Source organism: Melospiza melodia, chromosome Z (genome assembly GCF_035770615.1).
Source record: "Melospiza melodia melodia isolate bMelMel2 chromosome Z, bMelMel2.pri, whole genome shotgun sequence".
In the NCBI taxonomy this organism is placed as follows: domain Eukaryota; kingdom Metazoa; phylum Chordata; class Aves; order Passeriformes; family Passerellidae; genus Melospiza; species Melospiza melodia.
In genome coordinates this window covers 19,290,853-19,316,978 of record NC_086226.1, presented here as the reverse complement: position 1 = coordinate 19,316,978, position 26,126 = coordinate 19,290,853, and the positions used below count along the sequence as shown (strand labels likewise).

Here is a 26,126-nt window from a genome sequence, read left to right as displayed (position 1 = left end):
TTTCTTTCTTGTGGAAGACCCCTAAAGAGTTAAGAGCCAAAGAAAACAGCCTTTTCCTATGCATTTCTGATGCATGGAGCTCCCTTCCAACTGGAAGCATGAAACAGCACTGTATCCCATCCTTTCTTGTTCCAGTTTTGTGGTCAGATGACTTTGTGGTTGGTCCAACTGACTGCTAACTCATATCCTGACCTGGTTCCAGGTGAGCAGATAATTGGGAGGGCTTTAAGAAGCAAATCCTGCTAGCATCTGGTTGAAATATCTGCACTTCTTTCTTTCTTCTCTGCATGTAGATTTTTTTTTTTTTTTTTTTTTTTTGAGAAACATCCAGAACAGTATATCTGAACACTTTGGAATAAACAATATTCCTATAGCATCTGTTGGAGTCCAGTGTCAGTCTTTGACGTATCCTTCAGTATAAGTATAACCTTGGCATCATCACTGCTGTCTCAGAGGTAAATGTTATCAGGAACAGTCAAAGAATCATAGAACCATAGAATGATTTGTGTTGAAGGGACCTTAAAGATCTAATTTCAAACCCCCTTCCACAGGCAGGCAGAAGATTGCTGGTGGTAAGTCGTGGCAGTCAAACCTGTGAAATCTCAGTAGAAACCATCACAGGCAAGAGCAAAGGAATGATAGGAACAAACTAACATTTGAAATCTGTGAAATTTCTCAAATTCTCCCCTTCCCAAAACTTCTAAAATTTCCATTTTGATATTAGCTGCTTTTGAGCTTAAGCTTCCAAAGAAATTGCTTACACCACTGAACTGAGGTATTTTAATTTAAAAAAAGTTGCCAAATTGATTCAGTCTAGCAATTTCAAAACTTTCTGTCAAAAATATTATCTAATTAAAGTGAAACTGAAAAGCAGCTACTGACAGAAAATTGCTTTGTTGTAAAAGCACCGATTTAGATATTTTCTAAACTTGTCTTAAGGAAAAAAAAATCAGAAAATCTTCAATGACTTATGTTCAGAACCACAGCAAATGCAAAACTGCAAATTTTACACTGCCAAACAGCTTCCCACTGATTATAGTTTAGAATATTTAGCTTCTGTTGCTCCTTCTCTCGTTACAACACTTTTAACTTGTCCTTCCAGCTTTTAACTGTTTATCCCTCTTTGTAATACCACACATCAGTGTCCATCTTTATCTTCATCATGTTTCTTATTGGCCTCCTCTCTTTCTTACTGATTTGACCTCTGATTATCAGATCCAAGTTTGGATTATTACAGACAGGCTTGAGTAATCCCAATGGATTTTAAAATTTATATATGAATATATATATACATGTATATATGCATGTATATAAATACATGTATACATAACCAACAAAAAATATATACATATAGGTGTACATATACATGTAAAAAATATAAATTATATGTATATGTAACAATTGACTATATATATAATGTAATATATACGCATATATCCTGTTCAGAAGGTGTAATGAATGATACACAGGCAACTGAAAGCTCCAAGATAAGGACATATATTGATTGATATATATCAAACAACATAAGTGGCCTTGGAATACCACATATAATAAAATTAAAACAGAAACTGGTGGCATGACCCAAAGACTGGAGAAAGACCAGATAAACTTCTTCCGTTGTATCAGGTTCCTACCAACACATCAGAGAATCACAGAATACCCTGAGTTGGATAGGACCCACAGGGCCATCATCAAGTCCAACTCCTTGGCCTGCACAGCACCATGCCAAGAGTCACACTATGTGCCTGAGAGCATTGTCCAAACACCTCTTGAACCATGTCAGGCTCGATGCTGTGAGCACTTCCCTGGGGAGCTTCACCTCTGGCTGAAGCACCTTTTTCTAATATCCATCCTGAACCTCCCATGAGATGACTTCACGCCATATACTCAAGGCCCGTCACTAGGCACCACAGAGACCAGCATCTGTTCCTCCTCTTTTCCTCATGAGGAAGTTGCACACTGCACTTGCTCCAAGCAAGCCATGACACAATAAAATTAGGGCCTTTGTTATTGGATAATGTGTCAAGAACTCCTGTTTTAATAACTACTTGATAACCTGCCTACACCATCTGGTGAATATTATGTGTTAGGTAGTGACCACTGGGTAGATAAAAGAAACTGAAATATTCATTCTGGGAATTCTTTTCCCTGAAAAAAAAAGAACAAGAGAAGACTAAATGAAGTGCCAGAGGTGACACATCTACTAAAGGTTGCGTTCAAACAACACGTGTTGAGAGACAAAAGCCAAAAAAGTTTAAATTAAGGTTGCAATATCTGTGCTGACACACAAGTCATCCTTAAAAAAATGAAAATAAAATTTATGAGGGCAGCAAGAGATGAGGAAATGATCTGAGAATTATTGTTAGAAAATCAGCCCAGATTTTTAAACTTAATTCTAAATGTCCTGATTCATGTCAATTAAAATGTTATATGCTCTATATTCATAAAAATATTAACCTTGACTTCCTACAGCAGTAACAAGTCACTCTATTAATCCACAGTAGACATTTCAGTTACATCACAGCTGTGATGCATGTGGCACCATGCACTATAGTCTGTTTTCCTATGTGCTCTTCAGTGGCACATAGTGGGACAAACACAGTGGGCCAAACACAGTCGCTTTGCTGTAGTTTCACATGTTGATTCAGTGATAAAGTACTTCACATATTAATTTAGTCTGCAGGTCAGGATTTATTGTAACGTAAATCACAAAGCTGTTTTATCTTGACAGAGATTACATACATTTTACATACATTTTAATATTTCTCGCTGAATCTAGAGATGCATTTGCTTTTCTCTGCAACTGCTGTGTAAAATTGGACTTCAGCCCAGAAAAGAAAAAGGGATGGCAGCCTGTTTTGTTTTCCAGCAACAACTTAATTTCTGTTTAAAACAAAAAAAAACCCCTCACAAACCAAAAAAAAAAAGAAAACAAAAAAACAAAAACAAAAAAACCCCAAACAAACAAACAAAAAAAAAAACCCAGACCAAAACACTAGACCAAAAAATCATCACCAAATATCTTCTATTAATACAAGAAAATCTTTCAGGATGGAGAATCAGTTTGTGTAGATGTTTAGCAGGACATTCTCGGAGTTATACTTGGGCTATCTGAGATCACATGATCTCATCACACAATGCTGAAGCAGCATCCTGTCATGTCTTTCACAATGCATTAAAAAAACAAACAACCTGACATTTATAGCTTAACTAAGACTGAAATGGTAGTGAGCCAGTGCCCTAATATCTCCTCCACTCACAGGTGGGCTGCCTTGGGTTATGCAGTGCCAGGACTGCAGGCACTCTCCCCTTCACAAGGGCTGAATCAGCACTTTTGTACCATGTTTACAGACAATAAAAGTTCTGTGTACTTGTGCGTTACAGCCACAGCCTTACCAAATACAGTAACTAGCACTCATCTTCAGAGTGGCATTCAGGAGTCACAGATGGGCTCTCTATGTTTTGTGAAGGCACTTGTCAGCAAAGACTTCAGGGTTGCCTCAGGTATTAAGTACACACATCCCTCCTGTTTACCCAGGCCTCTATGCTCCCAGGAATGGGACTGATGGTGCAAATCCATCTAAAAAGCGCCTTGCAGGATGAGCAGAGCTGGTGGCGCTGGAAGGCTGATGGAAAAGGATTTGCCACTGGTGAATGACTCCTTTAACAGAGTCAGCCTTAGGTTAGCAACAAGAAAAGTACTTCCTTCATTTGAAAGTCTTGCTGTTTTCTCAGTCTTTATTTCAATGTTTAGTTGTCTGGGGAGAAACGAGGCATTTCCATGAACTTCCTTTTGTGTGGAAAACAGAAGGGAGGAAGACAAGAAAACACATTATAGGGTGGAGAAGCTTGGAGTCAAGGCAGCAGCATTTTTATAGTCCTCACCACCACAAACCTGGATTGATGTGGTGACTTGGTAAGATGTTGACTTATGCAACCATTCCCACAGATGTACTATTGCATTCATTTTGGGCCCTTGAATGTAGCTAGACTTGCTGACCTCAAACTGAGCTTTTAGATAGGATAAACAAGTTGCTGTGCCAATGTACATATCAAGTCTGGAATTTGAAAAGTCATTGAGACAATAAACATGATGCTAAGTTTACAGATTCACTTTTTCAAGCAAAATCACACTTCAGTCTATATTAAGAAAGCTTTTTTTCAGTCAAAAATGTGGAGCTGTATATAAACATACAGTTGCACAACTGCTGTGCCTATTTTGTATTTAGATTAAATGGCAAGTTAGTAGATCCTGGTAGATTTTCTGGATTCCTTTCACTAAATTCCCACCATTTACATTTGTTTGTCTTTTCTAAGTTAAGATTTTAAAATGCAAATATAGCAAAATATGCAAATCTATCATGCACTCCTAGATCAAGCTCTGAGGAAAGATGCCAGTTACAATTCAAAAAGTTTGCTTCTAATGAACAGAAAAAACAGGTGTTCAAGAGGGAAAAAAGGCAGTTGCACATAATTGTACAGTTTATTAAACTTTGCAGTTATTTCAAACTGCAGTGAACATTATAACAAATGAAAAGAGGGATACTAGAGTCATATTACTATGTGTCTCAGAATATAAAACAAGCATAGGAATCTGTCATACACCAGGAACAGTTTGCAAAAAAATAGTAAGAATTAGTGGTAATTATATTCTTTTTTGTATTAGTTGGTTTGGGGTGTTTTAACTGTATACTCTGGCCTTAAACAGTAAACAGTGCTGTCTTACTAGTTTGGATTTAGGATGCAGTGTTTATTTACACAGAGAGTTTGTAAGCTATGCAAACAAACAAACAAATAATGAAATTAATCTTTCACATGAGTTTGAGACCACTCTTTTGGCACCAACTCACTTTTAGACAAAGAACGCATTTTAATCAATTTCAGAACACATAAATTTCTTTCAGTCGCTCCTTAGTTTATTAATTTTAGTATCATTAGCCTTCCATGTAAATACTTTTTTCCAAAACTAAAGAGAAAAACAGACTCAGAAACAGCCACCTGATTATTGGGATCTCTAAAACACATAGTTTACAGGCTGCAATCAAATTAGATTAGCAGCACATGTAGGTTATTTTGATTTTTAGATCTGCTAAAGAAAATAAAAAGTAATCTATTGATGATCTCAAGTGAATGAAGTCTGATATAAATATTTACCCACTGCACATTTTTAGGTGCTCATTGAGCAGTCAAAAACCCAAAAAATTAAATGCTACAAGTCTGTACTAAATTACAAGGTCATAACTATTACTACATAGGGGCATTATAGGTCATTTATTCTATCTCTTATTGATCACAGATCTTCATAGCAGCTTAAAAACAGTAATTTCCCAGTAGATTACCTATATATTGCCCTTTATTCTTTTCAAGAACAAAATTGGAATCAACACATTTCTTTGCATTGAAGTCAGTGTTCTAACACAGACCAGACTGATGCACTCAGCATAGCACCATGAACTCAGTCTCAGATGTCTGCAGAAGGTTCCCACAGAAGACCCTAAAACCATCATGATATAAGAATTGGGAGCCTCCTCACTGTCCAGTATTTGGTTGCAGTGTAGCAGGAGATGCAACAGCTCCACTGCCTTCCATGAAACTTAAGAAAAAGCAATGCTACAGGTGCCAGTTTAATACAACTGAGCCTTTAATCAGCACAATGCAAAGTTTCAAAAAATAAATATCTTGTAGGTGCAAAGACTCTGTAATTTCAGATGTCAACATCCCTTGTGCCTCTGATGCCCTGTGACAAAAAAAAAAGAAACAATGTTAGTCTAACAAAAATGTAGAGGAGGTGTAAATTTGCGCCTTATGTGACTTAATCTACCACAGAAAGTTAGGTGAGCACTGAGATACCTCACTTTACAATGGAGATGACAATGTCACTTCTGCTGGTGTATGCAGCAGAGCCCAGAGCACCCAGGACAAAAACTCCCCCACTGTGTTCCATCCTATCGCTGCCTCTCCAGCTGCTCCAGTGTGGCTCTCAGGGGCAGGTCTCTGGATAGATCAAGCACCTGAGGACTAGAGAACTTACACACATTTAATTTCCACTCCATTTGCAACATATTAGCCATTCCCCATGATTCTGACATGTATCATGTTTCATGTCACTGAAGTAGAGGGAAATGCCTGGGAAATGCTTGCCTTTCACTCTGTATTTGGAAGTATTAGGCGTGTTGGATTCACAAAGACTGGCATAGTAAGGCCAACATCGGGCTCAGCTCTGTAGGACACATTAATAGGAGAGAAGTGGGTGCAGATTTAGCCTTCAACTTTATCACAACCACACAAAATTCTCTGCAGTTTGTTTTTATCCTCTTTTTAAACTCTCGTGAATAATAAATACATAGTGAAAAAAACTACCTGGAAGTCTGCCACAGGTAGTCTATCAGGATTCCAATACAGGATGAGTGTAATAATGGCAAAAGCAACTTCGTGATTTAGGAAGTGAAAGTCACTTCCGAGGGATGCGTAGGTACTTATTTTCCAATGGTAGCAGAGGAATTTGAAAGTCCTTTGGAATTTGAAAAAATGAAGTTCAAGGGCCAAGACATTGGTGACTGAGATGGCCATCTCCTGTTTTTCACTATGGAAATCGAGCTGCAGATCCATTACTTAATCAAATGTGACCTGAATATTGTGATGTCGTGTGTTCTTTAAATGGCATTGTTAATTTGGTTATAAAAGACAGTTATTTACTGTTAGGGAAATGGTTTAACCCTCTGTACCCCTGTTAAAGTCCCTCAGAATGGTTTCTCCCTAAGTTGTTTATCCCATTTTTCCCACCACTGAGTTGTCCCTCAAGGTGACTGATTCCCTGCTCCTCCTCTTGTGGCCTTATGTGCCTGTGTCAATCCTCATGGTGCTGCCCACTAACCCCTGTCTGTAATCCTGACCACCCCCCTTTCTTTCGAGAAAATTGCGTCAATTACCCTTAGTTCGCTCCACGGCTTCCTTCCTCCCCTGTACAATCCTCATTGGTTCTGCCTTGTCTAGTACTCTTCCCCTTACCTTTGCTGATTGGTTGCTTTGTGTTTCCACCCCTTAGGCCCACTCCCCTTATAAGAACCTCCCCAGACCCCTGCTCCCTGGCACTCAGCTCTGGATCTGTGTTGGAGTAAAGCTTTCTTGGCACCCGTGCATGTGTCCACTCTCTCGTTCCTTCGCCTTGGGACCGCGCAGCCAGCACCTGCCTGTGTCCCCCATGCCGCAGCAGCACCACTACGTGGGCAGTGTCAGGGAGAGAGCCTGGAGTGCCGCTCCTGTGGCTCCGTGACGAGCACCTGGCCAGCATCTCTCCGCCCCTGTGGCCGCAGTGCGAGCCACAGAAAATTTCATCTCAGTGCTCTGTACACTGTGTCAAAAAGGGCCATTGAACTGAACCAAACAGGCCCTTTGTTGGAAATTTTTTAAATGGTTACACAGGTTTGTCAGTCTTTGATGTGAGGGAAGAAAATTTTGCTTCAGTAAATTCTAATTCAAAAATACATTTTCACTCATTTGAGCATATTTAAACACAAAACCCTTGTTAAAAACAAAAGAAATGTTACTGCATCACATTCCCATCACAACTGGGAAAGAATTTAAAATAACAAATAGTGAAATAGCGAGGATAAATAAAGCTTTGCATCCTTTCTGAGAAAAAGAATAGTTATTGATAGCATTAGAAACAGTATTAAATAACTTCACTCTAGGCATAAAGGAATAAATTACATTGCTTTTTACTTCACATCTAAGAAACACACTGTTTAACTTTTTAGAATTTGGGTGACAAGATGATCTTGACAAAAGGCAACAGAACAAAGACAAGAAATTGTCCTTCCTCTTCTGCCTCCCACCCAGACAGGGTCATAGGAGGAGGAGAAAAGGTGTAACACCACCAGGTGGGGGACCACTGATCAAGAAATGCCGCCATGTAGAAATTTCCAGACAGTTTTATTGCTGGTTTTTAGAAATCTGTTCCTCACTAATCTACCTAAGCAAGGTAAGGGCTGTGATGGTGTTAGTGAAAAGAGGGGGGAGGATTAGAGACAAGCTAAGCTCCTTGCAGGAGCTAAAAGGGATGCTGAGCAGTGGCATGGCGCAGGGGACAAATCATGAGTTAAGGGACAGCTACAGGTGCCCTTCACTGGACACCTCAGAGCCAGGAGACAGGGAGGAGAGTGTGATGGGCAGCACAGTCGGATCAAAGCTGAGCCTCACATGGGGGAAATGCACACATGAGAAGATATAGCAAGGAGCCTTTGTAAGAGCAGGGCACCAAGTTGCAAAGCCCAGAGTAGAGCAGGGTGACTGCTTAAGGCAAGAAAAAATTAGGACATGAGTGTACTATCTGGCTGTCAGAACCAAAAAAAGGACACATTTTCCTCTCCATTCAGATCCAAAATCAAATAAAATTACCAGTGTATCTTTAAATAAGTACATATTTTCTCAGTAAATTCTGCACACCACAAGCAACCAAATATTTGTTTTCTGTCACTTTTATATATTTGCAAAGTGACACAACACAGAAACATAAGCCTTCAATACCTACAAAATAGTTCTTATCTGTGCTACACAGAAGTTGCCTCTTAGTTGGCGAATTTCGGGTAAATAGATAGAAAAGGCCCACAGATCTTTTATGGTGTGCGTGCACACCGAGAGAGAGAAAAGATTCAGGCATGAAAATTCCACCCGATCCTTGATCATGCTGGTTTTACTTACAACTTCAGAGTTCACTTTTAGTCGTAACAATGGGTCCCCCTAGTGGGTAAAACCATCTCCTGTTTTTTTAATTGACGAATTTTGTCCCTCATTTCTCTGAATACAGCTGTCACATTTGATTACCAAGTGGAAGTTGCTGCTTTTAGGAAAGTGAACATGAAAAAACATGGTTAACTTTTGTGCAACTTTTAAAAAACATAATGCACAGCCAGAACGATATATATTCCGACTGATCTGTCTCATTAAACAATCAAGTAACATCTTGAACATGTATGTTTTAAAACAATATAATATAAATAAATCTTTCCATGAAGATTGCCCTGGGTAGGGTACAAACAATTTTTCAAACAAAAAAAACTGTGTGAGAAAGAAAAATGAATGCTGATAACGCCTTTCCAAGTCATGAAATTCAGTGTTTTATAGAGAAATTAATTGGATGCTGTTAGCACTGCAACTGCTTTTATAAATGTGGCAGCCATTATAAACTAGCATAATTAATTAACTCACACAGCTCTAGACATCAGCACCTATTTTATTAACTGAAGAGGTCTTCATTAAAACAGTGGGATTATGGTTTGCTCATCTAGGAGTACTGGGGAAGTAACTAACTTCCAATGGGGGCTGAAAAACTGAACTGTTGCCTTTTTTAATGTCCTTTTAAGGGTGGCCCACTATGATCTACATCTAACTAGTATTTTTTACTGATTTCATTTAATTGGGTCGTTTGGATGTGATTTTTTTTATTTACATATATAGCTATCAAAAATACTATACAGACATTTTACTACTTTCCTTTTCAGGTACAGCACACTACTCTTGTTTAAACCTCTATGTAGCTCTGCTTTTCACTTACCAGGAGAGCACAAATTGGCTGGGCTTTGGACTTTTTTAACCCCATTACAAATGTGTTAAAATAGATATTTTTATTTTAAGAGTTTTCAAAACTCATTTTTCAATGGCAACTGTTCCTGAATATAATTCTTTCTTTTCCTACATTTTCACTTACAGTTGGGACATTCACTGTGCTGCAATGTCTCTGACTCCACCAGAGGAATGGGAAGAGTGCCTGCCAACACCTGGGAAATTTAATTCTTCCTTGAAATTCATTTAAGTACTTTTTTATAAGTGGTTTTCAAACTAGTAAAGGCTAAAAGTTGGAAAATACAACCTCCACCACCGATACGCTTATATGTCATTTCAAAAAGACCTACATATGGAAATTTCCCGCTTATGTATTCTGAGAGCTATCACTTCTGACTGCTGGTAATTGCCAATGTGTTGCGTTTGCTTAGCAACAGTTTTGCAGTAGATGTGCCATTTGTGCAATCATAAAAGTAAGACACTTGCACATTCTCTAGAAGTATATGATGCTTCTACTGATTTTGTGCCAATATGTGTAATATCTTAGTAAGGGTGTCTGAATAGATTTGTCCAGATATTTCCCTTGCTGTCCCTTAGGGAAGCACCAAAGACACAGTCCCACCTTTTCTCTCTGTAGAATAGTTTTTCTTTCTTTACTTAAAAATAGGAACGTTCTAAGCATCCCTACAGACTTACATCCGTGGTAACTAGAGAAAGTGAGTTATACAAAAGTTTTCCCAGCACGAGTTGGTAACTTCCTTAACCTATTGACTTAATTGAAAGGTCGAAGAAAACACAGCTCTTGCTTCAGTCAGGTTCCTCGTGCATTAAGGCAGGTTGCAGTCACAACCATTTACTGCTTAATAGAAGACCCAGTCCAACCAAAACAAATAAAGGGTTGCTTATATAAGTGTCTTGGTTTATTATCCCATCCCTCTTAGGGGGTTTTTGATGTTTTGTGCCCGGGGCAGCTGCTGTTGCCACCCCCCCACCACCTCCCCCACGGTTTATTATGCTGTTTGTGTAGGGGTTTTTTGGTTGGTTGGGGAAGGGGGGGGGGTTTGCTTGATTTTTGTTGTTTTTGTTGTTTGTTGGTTTTGGTTTTTTTCCATTTGCGCTGTGAATGACCTTGCCGGCTTGGCTTCTTTGGCTGTTCTGCTGTGGGAAGCCCCGAGCCAGTGCGTGCCCCCCCAGGACCCCGGGACTCCCTCGTTTCCCGCTGGGGGCTGCCCGCCCCGCAGGGCGCAGACCCAGGCCGCAGAAAGCCCGGGGAGCCTCGCTGCTGCGCTCGGCAGCCGGGCTGCTGCTTCCTGCCTCCCGCCCTGCCTCTGCCGGGAGTTTTGCTGCACTACAGCTCTTCACCCCTTCCGCCGTCCGGCTTGCCGCTGTGGAGTTTCTGCTGCCGCTTGCTTGCTACCTGCGGGTGAGGCCATCCTGCCTTTCCAGCTTGCTTCTCCTGAAGTTCCTGCTGCAGCTCTTTCTGCTATCCACAGGGGCAGCGTGGTCAGCTGCCCCTTGGGGTTCGTAAAGGAAGCTACTTCTCCCTCCCTTCTGCCAGCTGTCTCGGCTATGACCCTGTGAGAGCCGTTTGACGCGCGCCTACAGCGCCACCTGCAGCCGCGGGGGAATCACCGCACCCGCCCGGCCTAGCTGGGGAGACGCCAGCGCCCCTGCCGGCTGTGAGCGGAACTGCACCAGGGGGGAAATTGCCTGACAGCCAACAACGGCTGTTGTTGGGTCTCTGGGGGTAAGGTTCCGCAACTTCAATCTCTAGCATTTATTCATTTCTTTTTTCTTTTTTTTTTTTTTTTTAACAAAAAAGGGTTTTTTTTCACTTTCACCCCCTGGTATCCATTCTTATCACTGGCAGAAGAAAAGAGAGTTATTGAAGCCCTTTCTCTTTAGAGGAAATTGTAATTCCAGGGTATTTTCTCCTGAAATTTGTCTCAACAGAGCAGTGCATCCATCAGATAGGAGTCCACAAAAAACCTCCAACTGTGTAAGGGGTTATGAGCAACTACAAGCAATCTGTGGGGCAAATTGATTTGATGCAATTGTCCTCATCCTCTGTTCTTGTGTAATTTGTGGCAAAAACTACTGCTAACAAAGTTTACTTTGTAATAATCCTGAACGGCACATAGGCTGCAAAACTTTCTTAGGCTAGGGGTTTAACAATTGAAGGATTTCTGAATGCTCTGCTTCATGGCTTAACCACCACATAATCTCCAACAATGCCAGTCACATCTTCCTGAGCTGCAGCCACAGTGCAGGAAGAGAAGCTGCATCCATGAGTTCTGCTATGAACTAGAGAGACCAAATACAAAGAGATCAACACGGACCCTCTGCTTTGGGCTGCCTTTCCTCTCATGCAGGCCTGTGGCTTCACTTTAGAGATGAGAGCCAGCTGTGTCCCTTCGCAGTGGCTCTGTGCTCATCCCTCCTGTCACAAACTGCCTCTTTGGCCTCTGCTCTGTTGCCAGACAAACTGTCAGTTTCCCTTTTCCTCTTTGCCAAGTTCCAACAGCACAGTTAAGCACAGCTCTGTTGTACATGGTAAAGTCAAGCACAACAGGAAAACACTCAAGACGTTTCTCAGTTCAAGCAGAGCCTTCACATGATGCAGCACACGTAACCTTAACACTGGTCTGTTGGTGACTTAAATGTGTAATGGAAACTTTCACATGAATAAACACAAACCAAATATGATTGATGTCACAAACCTAGTACATAAAAGACAACTCTAAAATAAGCCAGTAGAGTAGTATTTGGTGTACACTGCATTCCAACATGGTATTTTTATTAATTTGAAATGTCTCAACTTCCTCAAAGTTATATGTGATTAATTAGGGATTAATTATTGATATTTGGCATAGTTATAAACAATTGTTACTACAAGCTCTTAAAAAGAGCTTCCAGTGATTTCAGTGCAATAGATTACAACATTTCCTAAGCTGCCATTTTTAACTTCCACCACATGTCACTGTCCTCCATAGCAGAGGTGACAGAGGAACATCTGTTGCTGGTACTCCAAGCCAGACCTTGTTCATTTAACACTAACCCACTTTTGCAAATCTAGATATAAGGGACACATTCAACAGCACACCTATTGCATATGTAGTGATGACTGCTGACCCTTGGCAGTATTCTACAACAGAGATGATAAAATGTTCCACCAAATTACTTGCTTCCTCTATGATATCAGGCAATGTATAACAAGAAAAAACTGGCAATCTGTATCCTATGATACACCAAGAGAACTATGAAAAAAGTACCAGCATAGATGTGAACCCCATAAAGCACAGAGAATTAAATGCAGCATTAATGCTGGGGCCAAGCTGACAGTTGCAAATTTAGAGATTATATCTTACCATGCTCTGGTCTCTGATCTGACACAATTATTGTGAGGTTGGTGAACACCAAGGAAAGTCAACAGGAATTGCAACAATCCCAGTACACAAAACTGCGAGATCAACAGGCAGCAGTACAGAACAAGCGCTGTTACGAAATGCAAAAATCTCCAGAACAATGAAATGAGGAAAAAAAGTAAGAGTTACTTACTGTCACTTACAAGACCTCTCTCCAGGTCACTGACCTCTGTTTATGGAGCCTTATACTATTGTTACCTGGCCCCTAACAAATGCTGCCATGTCTGCAAGAACGAAGTAAGGTTTACCAAGTATACTGCAAAAGCTAGAAATGAGGCCTCAATTCAGAAGACACAAAGTACATCTTACTGGAAGAGTTACACATAATAAGTGGTCACCTATCAAAAAATAAGTACCAGCCATCTACAGAGATGGTACCATCCCCCTAAAGACCACTGCAGCATGTTAGAACACGTGGCACATTTAAAAGGTAGGGTTTTTAAGGAAAAAGTTTTTTGAAGACTGTGAACAGACCTTTCCAGTTCTTTATCACTTTGATTGTCTGCAGAAACTAAAAGTGTCCCTGAAATAGTTTACAAAAAAAAAAAAAAAAAAAAATTAAAAGCAAAGTCAGAAGCTACTGAACTGGACGATTCTCATACTCATCCTAGAAAATACTTGTTAAGAGCCATTCATAGGCTCAGTCCCAAACACTGAACCTTTTCCCCTAAACATTCACCTCTCAAACAAATCTTCTAAGATTGCAAAATACAGGTGAGGAGTTGTGGGGTTTTGTTGCAGGTTTTTTAAAATACGTTTTCTATTTCACGTGGGGTGTTTTTGCTATTAGATTCTAAAGCATACTACTTGGCTTGCAGGAAGTTTGCCACTGTCATTGTCTCCACAACTATCAGAATTGTGGATACTGGAGAGAGAATTACTCTGACATCGGAGTGATTTAAGCATGTTTGTAATCATGCATAGTTGTGTGTCACTTGTTATAGTACAGGGTAACAGAGTTAATAAATGGCATCTTTGAAGATGTATATGCTTGCCCATTTAATGTTGCTGTTCATCTAAAAGAACAAAAGTAAAAGCTTATAAATGAAAAATGAAAAAAACCACATTTTCTCTGATTCATTGCCCCTTCCAGTAAAGCTCAGATTGAACTACAATAATAACACTTTCAAGTAGTAGTAAAGAATGTTTTATTAAAATGGAAGTTTTTCAAACCTTATGTATCAAAACTAAGGCCACAACTAATGCTAACACAAACTCAAGAATCTCAAAAGGTTCTTATATGATACAATTTAGAAATCTGAGACAAGGCTATTTTACAAAGTTACTCAAACATTCTGAAATGCAGCATTACTTACTTGTTCTAAAATATTACATCAATTATCCTATTGATAATATTTAATGATACAAAGTACTGAATTATCAGTGCATATAACCCGTTTTTATTTTGGTCCTGTGACAACTAACTTTCTGCATCACTCCAGCTACCAAAATAAATGAAAGTACAAAACATTGTAATGGAAGCTGCCAACAACTCCTCCCTTTTGTGGTCAGGTAATTTTTTTTCTTCTAATGCTAAATATCTCCAGTCATAATAGCAATAAACTCTTCTTGATTGACTGCAAAAAAAAAAAAAAAAAAAAAAGAAAATCATTAGACAAACAGCAATAAACCTTAAAATAAAATAATATATCTGTACTTTAAGTAAAGGCATCTCTGTTAGTATTTGTTGCATCTGATCCATTACTATAAGTGTTTACAAATTTGCTTCTAGAACAAGGGTTTTGCACAGGTTTTTTCATGAAACATGGAACCAGAATGCAACATTATGTGGAATCCTAAACCCAGAATCTAGCTCACTTATAATCACTTATATTATTTCTAATTATAAAAGTAAAAAATATTCTAAAAGTGAAATACAATCGAAAAAAAATCTCCGAGAACCATATGTAAGATGGCTATGCAAAATAATATTATTTTAAAGGTCTATAAAAATGTTAAGAATGGTACCTAAATTTTATTAAGTAAATACTTCTCAAGCAACAATACCTTAGTCAGTTATGACTGAATTCAGTTTTATTCTTAAAATCATAATTCAAAACATTTACATCCAACTTACCATCACAGATCAAACAATGCTATTCCTGTCTCCCCATTCTATAACACTTACCAAATAAAAAACAAATTTTAAGTTTGTTTAGCAATTATTCCATAAATTTGATAGATTTAAAATGGACATTTTATGAGCCTTTCCCCATCTGAACTTTCTTCATTCTTCATTTATAACTAACAGAAATTTTACACAAATGCACTTGAAGAAATTAAATCATAATAGTACATTAATTAGCGTTCATTAATTATTTTGCTGTAGTTACACCTGAGGTACTGACCTTACTCATATGTTAAAACAGTACAACAGTGAACATGTTCACTCTGCAACTAATTACTGTACTGGGGAATGATTAGAGTAAGATGGTGGTATGGAAAAGACAAGACACATACAAAGCCCTGGCAATTATCCATCCCAGCCAACATGCTCAACCTATTCCTAAACAAAGCACTGCAAAGAAGGAACTACATTCACAGCTAGAAGAATATTAAAGAAATTCAACTACGCTAAAGAATAAAAAAATAAAAAAACCTAAACATGTCCTGCTGTGATGTATGTAAAAAAACAGGAAACAATTATATTTAGTCTACCTTAGGGCCCTATGCTCTGAAACACCAGTCCATCACATAGCTACATCTAGTCCTACGACACAAAAATGCTGTCACTGTATGACTTTAAAAGCACTTCCACAGCTTTTATCACAGTAACATACTAACAAAACAAATTCAAACATCGTCTCAAAAATATTCTCTGGTTTACAACATCCTTGAAATCACGCTTCAAAATGGAAATGTAACACTGTAATGACAAATTTTGGAACATTCAAGGAAACTTCAAAAAGCAGTGTAGTTACAATTCCAAGTAAGCAAAGTAATTCCACTAAGTCCCCTTCAGATACAGCATCTGTTCATGAGTTAAGCACCACGAAAGCAGAAGCACTGTTTTTTCATGGCACCAGATTTCCCTCAATTCCATGACGTAAGCAATCATAAAAGAACAAACTAGAATCACAACTAATAGAAAGAGAACATTGACTTAGAATCTTGAGTGTTAAAGGTGCATATTTTTTCAGAGGTGGGTTTGGGTACTTCTTAATGTTGTGCCAAAAATCTGAGACATGAGACTGAACAGTGTTTCCACACAAGATGATCAAAATTGCATGAACTGACACCATGGAGTTTTTCAAGTTAGTTGTACTCAAAACCAGAAGTAATTATTAAACCCAGGAATACCAAAGTAAGATTATTTACGTAATTAGGGGAGACAAAAATACATCAAATATACTTTCTCTTACAGAAATGTGTAGTACTGTACTCTACCAGTAAAGCTCAGTGGGTCTACTGTGAATATAAGGGTTCATGTAACCTGAGTACCATACCAGATACCTTATTTCACTGTGAGCAAAACAATCTCTCAAATGTAATACAGTGTTTAAACCAAAAGTGGTACTGTTCCTGTATTTGATATATCAATAAAAAATGCTAACAATTAACAGTTTGAAATTTTTTTGGAGAGCAGGAGAAGAAGGAGAATTAGATGACAGCAAGATTTTGCCACATTTGCCAGGTGTTTGAAGACAAATGAAATTGTGATTCACAGAATAATTAACTTTCTCAGAATGAATCTTGAAAAGCTAAGAGCAGCCTCAGTTTTCTTTAAGGAAGAAAAAACCACACAGAACTTCAAGGATAACAAAAATTACGAACATTATACTGTCACTCTTCCATATTCAATCTTCTGCTTGATTGCGCTAACAAAGACAATGAATGGATGATTGAATAAGAGAAAACTGAGCCACTTAGTCACAGCTGATCAATTTGATTTTAAAAAAAATGTAGCACTGACACAAAATAATGACTCAATAACCCTCCTGAAAGAAACTAATAGTATATGTTCCATATGTAGTACCCCAATAGCAATGTGACAAAAGAACATTGATCCACAATTCTGACATCTCATTTGGCAGCTCCAGGAGATAAACACATGACAAAACATATTTGACAAAGAGTTATAATTTCACTCACCTCTACAGCTATGACTTTCAAAAATAACACCTACACTGAATAGCATAGAAGACTATCTGTTAAAAGGCTGACAACACAATTTTTTCCATTAGTATATGTATGTTTTGAGCCCATCGTATGCCCGCAAGCATAAATATCATTGCCTCAGGAAAAACTGATGACCTGCTAGTGAAATCTAAGATATGAGTCATCACCCTCTAAGAATGGTGCTTGATGGACTGATACAAGTCTTTATGTGCAAGATCTTAAGTGAGTGATCCTCAAAATTCAAGTATTAAGGCTTCTAATGTAAAAATAAGGTTGTTTTGAAGATAATGAAAAACTTTCAAGTTTCAGTTTTCACAGTGATTTAACAGGCATAGTATCAAACTTGATTTGCTAATTCATTCTTTATCTACCTAGTAAGTCCCTTCTGCAGCCTACTCTGTAAGGACTTTGTCAGTTGCAGAGCCATTTTTCATACTATGCTTTTCAGCACTCCAAGGCTCAGAAGTATGTTCAGGAGTCATGCAAGCTGATCCTACATAGACCCAGGCTACTTCCAGCATGATTTATTCGCTTAATGCTCCATAACCAGTGCTGAAACCACAACAATGACACATTGCCACTTAAAATATATTGAGTAAGTGACCAAAAAACTCTCTCAGCACTTTACTGCTTTTACTGATTAATAAGGAAATAAAAATGTAATGTAGATACACAGAATCTCTCTTACTTCTACCTTCAACTACACTTTCACCCATCTTTTAAATAGACATTGGCTGAATAAGAGTTGGTGGTGAATCAATTCCAGGATTAGTAGCTGTCAAAAGCAATCATCTGCATTATTTGTAAACTAAATTATGCTTAAGATGAAAGTAATCTAGAAGGAAATGAAAGAGGACATTTTCACAACAAAATAACAACTAAAAAGATAACAAAATTAAGAACAAGATGACATGGTGTTGTATTTGCCAACACATACTTTCTCCATCTCCATCCTTATCAAATTCTTCAATCATAGCTCGCAGTTCTTCATCAGACATATTTTCACCCAATTCTCTAGCAACCCGGCGCAGGTTTCTCAGACTTATTTTACCAGAGTCATCATCATCAAACAATTTGAATGCCTTGAGTATTTCTTCTTGAGGGTCTCTGTCCAGTATCCAATCTGTCACTGGAAAAAGGATACTTACGTTAGACTAAAAAATTCAAAAAGGTAAACTCAGAATGACCTTTGCAAACTAGGACAGTATGAAGAACACACGTCTGATTTCACCTGTTCTTACATTTCTATAGAATTCAATGTGCGTATTTGTTTGGCTGTTGCCTGACCTCTCTTTCTTTCTCACCTCTGTTTTCCCAAGTTGAGCTCCTCTTGGGGACATAACTGCTGCAGTAGAAAGCTGCATGGCAGTTCAGTCACACTTTCCACACATTTTCCAATAGGAATTTAAAGTATCCACAAGATGCCTCTCTTTCAAAATTCCAAATTTTCAGAAAAAACACCATCAACACTTTTAGATGAAGGTGAGATTTTTTTTTACTTTACATGTTTTCATCAGGAGAGAATTTTGAGCTGGGGAGAACACTGAAACAGTAAGCTCCACACAGAACCTCTCTTTTAAAAATAAAACCACACTAACACAAAAAGCTCCCATAACCAACCAACTGATCACTTCCTGGCCCCCCAACCTGAAAACAAAAAAAGACTAAGCACAGGGGCTATGAAGAGGATGCTTGCTATGAATTACAAGATGTTTATTCTGAAAGGATTCTTCAACCTTTATTATTCTTTTCAAGACAACCATTTGTCAGTTTCTGCAACAGAAAATACAAACTTGCCTGGTGAAATATGAAGCAATTGCTTCAGAGCAACCAACAACAATTTATCTCCACATCTTTGGACCTAGGAGGCTTGTATTGCAGGGCTAGTCTTGTATTATCAAGCCCTTAAAATCACATCAACACTGTTTGCACAGAAAGAACCACTTACCATCTGCTCCTAACTGCAGATGGAATATCTGCTCTGACTTAGCTATCTTGAGAGGAAAGAATTTTTCATGCTTATACAAGCCAACTACAGCAATCAAGTTTATTTATCTGCAGATTTACCCTAAATTTAAATATTTTCTTTTAAAACAGCAGTGCTGCAAGACAGTATTACACAATTTGAAAAGTGCTACTTTTTGTTGCAAAAAGACAACTGAAAAATAATAAAATGTCTTTAAATACAAAAGTATACAAGACAAAATATAATTGCATCTTTATGTATTTCAGTTGAACATAAAATTAAGAGAAATCGATGGCTCAAGAATTGCTTACCTATATTCAGCTGCTCTTCACAGTTAATGTCTCAATAAGCTATTTTATCTTACTCCCCAGTCTTTCTGTGAGAAGTGATATCATATTTAATGCTGTGTCAGTCATATGGCACCACAGCAATACGCTACTTCAACTCAAGTTTTCCAAAAGGTTCAATCCCCTTCTAAGTACATACTGTACTTTCTACAAGAATTTCCTGGCTCCTTGCAGCACTTAATAACTCTTGATATTAACAGCCAGGACAGAACAAGAAAACAATGAACATGACTGGGCATCGGGAATATAAAAAGTAATTGCATGGTAATTACAGTATATTCATTTTATATAATATTACATAATATAAGATGCAATTTTAAGACTAGTGTTACTATCAAATCAATACACTAATTTTCGTCCTAATACTTCCACACAGACTTTATAAATCAGAAAAGACCCAAAAATAATGTTCTCTAACTTGGAATATAACTATGAAAATATTACTTGTCATATAATTAAATGCTGCCATATTTCAATCACTAATTCTTTTGATACATTAAGATGATTGCTATTTGTAGCCAAGAGCAATTACTGGGGATTTGGGTGTTTTGTTCCATAAAATCTCCAGAAATAAAATACCTTGAAGAAATGGACTATCATGAGCATAATGAACTATAATGGACATAATAAGCTAGAAATATAAACCCACACAGATTGTTTTTTGGTAAACATAAATTGTATGCAAAAGCATAAATTATGCGTAACAAAAATCCCCTAAAATCTTTAAAGAAACATCAAGTCTTAAAATTCTGCAGATCACCCCAAACTCAAAGTACATGAAATTTCACAATATGCAAATTTCAGATGAAAGACACAACTAGTGCTCCTGGCTCTGTCAGCAGTTGAAAATTCTTGTACAATATTTAAAATCTACTTCAATTTCTTTAATCTTTTTTCTATATGAAGTCTGTAATTTGCTTATCTGTGTATGCATTCCTTCTCATGAAATTCAACACCAAATACCTTTTCCACAGCGAACAGGACAAGAACATCTACACTTTAAACTAGCATTTATTCCTCTGTTTAAACTAGAAAGAGTTTGAAAGAGATTGATACCCTACTTCCTTTTATACTGTAGCTATCATTCATCTCTATATATCAAATCAAGAATTCAGCAAACAAATATTTATCTTCCTTTACTACTGACCTATATTAAACAAAATATTAAATGAAATCTCCCACTTCTGTTTCTTAACTATTTGAAAAAGCTTACAAAGTACAGCTTTGAAATTGTACTCACTATTATAGGCTAAATATCTCTAGAGGTAGAAACACAATCAAACACATACCAACTTCATTAAAATCTTCAAAAGTGATCTTGCCTGTGGATTCGCGATCATAATCTTTAAGTATTTTCAGGACATCAGCTTTTTTCACATCAAAACCCAAGGCTCTCATTGCCACCTTTTGGAATAAAATGGAAGTGCAGTCATAGATAAGGACTAAAATAAACATTTAATAGGTTTTCCTTTTAATTTCAATTATTACCTTCTTTCCAAGAGAGAAAGAGCATATCAATGGTTTAGTAACAATAATAAATAAATAAAAATAAAAGAGCTTGGGATAATAAAACCATTTAGAACTACTATTAGGAAATGGAACATCCAGTTACAGTGAGAAAAAAAAAAAAAAAAAACTTTGCATTTTCAGGGATTTTACGGACTGGACCAAATCCATCTCAGGACAAGTAAATTTATTCGTCATCTCTAAAACCATTTCAAAATCTTATCTTAAGACAAAACTGGAAGTCATTCTGCAAATTGTATGCAAGTGTGTGTTCATGGATTTACAGGTCCTACAAGACTTTTAACTGCTTTTCTAGTCAACCACAGAAGCCAACCTGCATTTTACTTTTCCGTTAGTGTAGAAGTCCACATTTAGTTTCCCATTTCACCTCAGAAGGCAATTGCTCAGCACACAGCACCCTAACTTCCTCCAAACTGATGAATACAGGCTAACCACATATGGAAAACCACTGAAGTAATTATTCAAAATATGCTGATTTTGTACAGGAGACAAGTAGTTTTCTTCTTTATGTGTTTCTGCTCTTTCACAGTATAAGCTTCAGGGTGACAATATTTGATTAGATAAGAAAGAGCTTTTCAAGTAATGATGACAGGTGGGAATTCAAAGCATACCATAACCAGGAAAAGCATAACGGTAACCAAGAGAATGCCCAGTACAACTCTAGTCACAGTGACTTCCAGCAAAGATAAAGTCAGTAAACTGTGAAATAAAGAGAAGGGAATTGTTCTACCTAACGCACTCCTGTAGCAGCAAATTAAGTATAAATAGGACTTTTCTCCTTCAAATTACTTGGTAGAATCACACTATAGAGCCAATACACTGAAGTAAGCATGCTTTAAAAAAAAAAAACCTCACTCTATGTGACTGAAACACTGGCCTCTCCAAAGCTACTTTTTGTTCTTGATGTCTTAATTAGAATAAAAATGGATAAAAGATTTAAGGCAAATTTAGTGAACCCCATTTACTACTCTGTAGACTTTCTGTGGGAAGCCTTACCTAGAAAGACATCCTAAACTCCATCTGCTAATAGCTATCATAAGGAGCATCCTTCTTTGGGAAGGGTAACTACTGAACCTCCCTCAAAAAGCACACCTTATTGCTACAAATCATAGCCTTTCTTTTGAAAAACAGAGGTAAGCTTTGGTTTGTAGTAAACAGTTTTACAAATTTAATTTACATCTTTTACTTACACATCTGAAACCAACACCAAGCTTTAAGTTATACAGTGTTTTAAAAAGAATCAAACAGTTTTTCAAGAGTTCTTCCCTCTGTCCAAGCTTATCCTTGGACAGTTTTTCCATCTGTCCAAGCTTATCCCAGGTCAACAATTATACCAGGGTTATTTAGAATGCTATTGCACATGAAGTATATAAAGTGGGAAGAAAAGCTGATTCTTACACCAACAGAATATTTCCCATTTTTTCTTTATTTTTTTCCTTTGCTTCTTTAACCCAGCAACACATCTTGAAGGAAGTTTTTAAAGATATAGCCAGGATCTTAAGAATTCACTATGGAACAGATATATTATCAGCTATAAAACTGCTTAAATGAAAGGAAACTTCTACCTTTAATTCATGATAATTTATCGCTCTATCCTTGTCTGTATCAAACAATTCAAAGGCATCTTTAATTTCTTGCTTCTGTTCCTCAGTCAGCTCTCTTCTTTTCTTCTTCTTAGTTTTGTCTACTGAGAGCTCATTCCTATATAAAGAAAAGGAAACGTAGTGTAACAGATTTCTACTGGGAAGATGCCACTGTAGATAACCTTTTCCTCCAATAAGAAACTCACCATAATTTTAGGAATCACTACCTTACCTAGTCAGTATTTTCCCAGCTTGTATTCCCAGTTTAAAATAACATCAGAAATAGACAATTACCTTGTGAAATCTGAATGACATCTCCCGGCTCCCACCCAAAATAAAACAAGCAGAGGCATTTTTGTTAATAAGCAGCAAGAATAACAACAACAAAAAAAAGAGGGCAGAAAAATTACCAGTGAAAAAAGCTTCTTGAGGTTACAAACTAGATTAGCAGTTGAAATTATACAACTCATGAAAACAGTTCGTTTCTACACTGTAGCTTAAAAAGAAGTGAAATAAATTTGGGGACTGACGGGCCAGTGGAAGCCAAACTAGGCCAGACAGTCTGGCTACTAAAGCTAGCATTAGGTGCTACAAATCGGCTTTGTTGCCTGTAACAGTTGTTAGATAAATAATACTTGCAGGATTTTTTAAAATCCTTTAGATCCCACACACACACATTGTTTTGAAGATATTTTGTTCTGTTTTGGTATATACAAAAGAGAAAAGCCCTCCAAATCAGCAAATCTTGCTCAAAGACAGCCCCCTTTTCTTTGGCTAGTCTAGGAATAAGCTTATGCTTTTAGAGGAGCATAATAAAAGGACAAGAGACAATAGCTACAAAATTTAAGGGAAAGAGCTGCAGCTGGAGGAGAAACAGCAGCTGGATCTAAGGGAAAACATTTTCCCAGTGCATATGGTGACATGTTAGAACAGCTCCACTGGGAAGGAATCTCCATCATGAGAAAATTTTTTAACCTGACTATAAAAGGCTCATCATCCTCAGCCAGCTTTATGTAGAAGGCGCTGTGTTCAGGAAGCTGGACTAGATGACTTCCGTAAGTCCTTCCTAACCTAAATTACTGTATAAATTACGTTATATTCTCAGGAATATTTTTTTATTCTCATTTGTCCTTTTGCACTAGAAGCAGAATGAGTGCTGGGTCACCTAGTGTAGAATGCATAAAGATTACTAATCAGAAAACTGCCTGATTAATTTTCTAAATCCCCTCTAATAAGCTACTTTATATCCTTCATTGTTGACAATTTGCTAATTTTAATCAAATCCTAAGCTTAAACACTTATCTAGCTTTTAACAACCACTGAAGGAAAAATCCCAAATACAGACAAGAAAAGTGTAAGCTGCAGAAGCTGAACCTGCTTCAAACCACAATGCTCTCAAAGAGTAAGATGTCTTTAACAGACCAACTGAGACAGTAAGATTTCACACAGGCTCTGGATTACTACAGCTCTTGAAAGGACTAAAATAACTCAGAGCTGGCTACGTAATTAGGGTAGTTCAGACCTAGGGAGCCCAGATTTTGTGAGCTACGATAAAGAAATCAATTTGTAAATCTGAAAGCAGATTAATACCAAACTCTTCTGAAAAAGCAATCTGAGTACTTAAGTATTCATTTAATGCTTAGCATAAAATAATTAATCAAAAGAAAAAGCAGTATTCAAATACAAGCAGCTCAGTGCCACTTCTGCAACTACTTTAACCATAGTAAGCATGAAGTTCTTAGACTTGAAAATTAAGGATAACAGTTGCCATGAAAGCGTATTAATTACACTTGAAGACAAGTATTTGAAGCCAGGCTCCTTTATGCAATCGCTATTAAATCAGAATTTATAAACAAAATAAAGCCGAGCCATTTAACTTTATACCTATTCACAGGCCTTTTAAAAGCACATCAGACAACCCAGAAGCGAACCTCTCAAGGCCAGACGCGCCGGACCCTTCCCTCTTACGGCAGAGAGACGGGCCCGATGCGCCCCCGGCCGCGACAAAGGGATCAGATGCGACCGGCTGGAGGCCGGGGATGACCCAGGCCCCGCCACGGCCTGACGCGCCCCACCTTCCGCCAACAGCTCCCGAACGGGGGACGGCCCTGAGGGATCCCCACCCGCGCTCCCGAGCGGGGGAAGCAGGAAAACGCCGCGCTCCTACCGACCTGAGGGCCAGGCTCATCGTGCCACCGCCGGGCAGCCGGGTCCGGCTAACGCGCCCCTCCCCCTGCACGCCCCGGCCGCGTCCGAGCCCCAGCAACGCCGCGCGCCTGCCCCGCACGACGCCGTTCAAGCCACGCCCCCAACAATCACCTATGTCTGATTGGCCGAGGGTCGATAAACTCCCGCCTTCGAGTCCTAGGCGCTCTGCTATTGGCTGAGATGGTGCCACTCAGGGCGGAAGGGGCGGTCCCTGCTCTGAGCTGGCGATGGCTCCTGGCGGCGCTGTCGGCCGCTGAGCCGTTTCTGCTGCGAAACGGGCAAGATGAGAAAGTTTTCCTAAGGAAGGATGTTTCTTGATGTTTGATCTTGATTTTCAAGCCTAATCAACAAGAAAGGAGAGTTAATCCTTGAAACAGATAGACGCTACAAAGCAAGCTTAAAGTGATGTCCAGGCGTTATAAAGAAAAATCTTTTGTTGGAATTTCCTTGTTAAGGTCTAGCGCACGACGTGTTTCAATGATGTCAGACAAACAATTCAGAATTTCTTGGCCACAAGGACATTTGGCAGAACCCCCAAAATACGGAAGGAATTATTAAAGGCAACTCAGCAACTGTGCTGAATCAGCTTCACCTCCAGCAGACCACATACCAAGCTGCCCACCGACTCAAGGACTGGGCGTGTGGACTAATTAGCATGAGAAGCAAGAGAATAATTAACAACAGACGATAGGATAATAATTAATAATAGAACTACGTAACCTGAAGCCAATGAACATTAATGCATTTGTTTGCTAAAATGTGTAAATACTAAAGTGTTGATAGTTTGCGTGCTTGATTCATGAAATACCATGCAGCACCCAGGCTTGTGCAACTCTGAAATAAATAATCCATGTCTCCCTCAAGTATGTAATTATTAGCTTGTTGCACACTGGGTAACAAATCTGATTTTTTACTGGCCTTGCTGCAGCCTGGGTGCGTGGTGGCTGTGTCAGAACTCCCCGTACGCTCTAACTGCTGGAGGTGCAGTCGGCTGTGGAGGTGCCCACAGAAGCGGCTTTTATAGAAGCTTTTCTGACATTTGTACAGATTTTGCCTTACTAAAATTTTGATTGAAAGCAATATGTACTGTGGGGAGACTGAAGACCTTAATGTGTAGTTCCAGTTATCACTGACACTAATGTTTTTGTGTCTTGCAAAACAGTCAGTGAATCAACATTACATATCTGTGTGGAGAAATGTGTGAAAAGTGCTGCCTCAATGCTCTGATCTGTGGCAAAGTAATTGTCAATGTGCCTTGCTTCATAAACAAGAGCTGTTTCATAACTAGCTTTGACAACATATTACAGTGTTACTAACTGGACCATGGTGATATTCAGATCCTTGCTAATACTATGTTATGCAGTCTGGCTAGATAGACTGAAAATTCTTA

General features: G+C 38.3%; 1 protein-coding gene and 1 long non-coding RNA gene across 4 annotated transcripts; both read right to left on the bottom strand.

The window, feature by feature from the left end:
- Nucleotides 1-4,924: 4,924 nt before the first annotated feature.
- LOC134432174 (uncharacterized) lies at nt 4,925-11,226 on the bottom strand. The gene is made up of 3 exons (XR_010031248.1): nt 10,979-11,226; nt 5,851-6,018; nt 4,925-5,737 (listed from the first exon to the last, which is right to left on the bottom strand). It is a non-coding gene; the product is annotated as an uncharacterized LOC134432174 (long non-coding RNA).
- Nucleotides 11,227-14,117: 2,891 nt separating this feature from the next.
- CETN3 (centrin 3) lies at nt 14,118-24,805 on the bottom strand. 3 transcript variants are annotated; one of them, XM_063179992.1, is made up of 5 exons: nt 24,700-24,805; nt 22,511-22,646; nt 20,708-20,822; nt 18,043-18,234; nt 14,118-14,563 (listed from the first exon to the last, which is right to left on the bottom strand). In XM_063179992.1, the coding sequence occupies exons 1-5, from the start codon at nt 24,714-24,716 to the stop codon at nt 14,520-14,522; spliced, it is 504 nt and encodes a 167-aa protein (XP_063036062.1). In that variant the 5' UTR covers nt 24,717-24,805; the 3' UTR covers nt 14,118-14,519. The 3 variants fall into 3 exon arrangements, with proteins under 3 accessions (XP_063036062.1, XP_063036063.1, XP_063036060.1); XM_063179993.1 differs by having other exon boundaries at nt 20,741-20,822; XM_063179990.1 differs by lacking the exon at nt 14,118-14,563 and having other exon boundaries at nt 16,857-18,234.
- Between the last annotated feature and the right edge of the window lie 1,321 nt (nt 24,806-26,126).

What these genes read in the sequence shown, in the direction of transcription:
- CETN3 (XM_063179990.1), bottom strand. An exon ending in TAAATTATCATGAATTAAAG is followed by an intron (nt 20,823 to 22,510) that starts GTAGAAGTTTCC and finishes TTATTCCAAAAG; the next exon opens with GTGGCAATGAGAGCCTTGGG. An exon ending in TGAAGATTTTAATGAAGTTG is followed by an intron (nt 18,235 to 20,707) that starts GTATGTGTTTGA and finishes TCCTTTTTCCAG; the next exon opens with TGACAGATTGGATACTGGAC.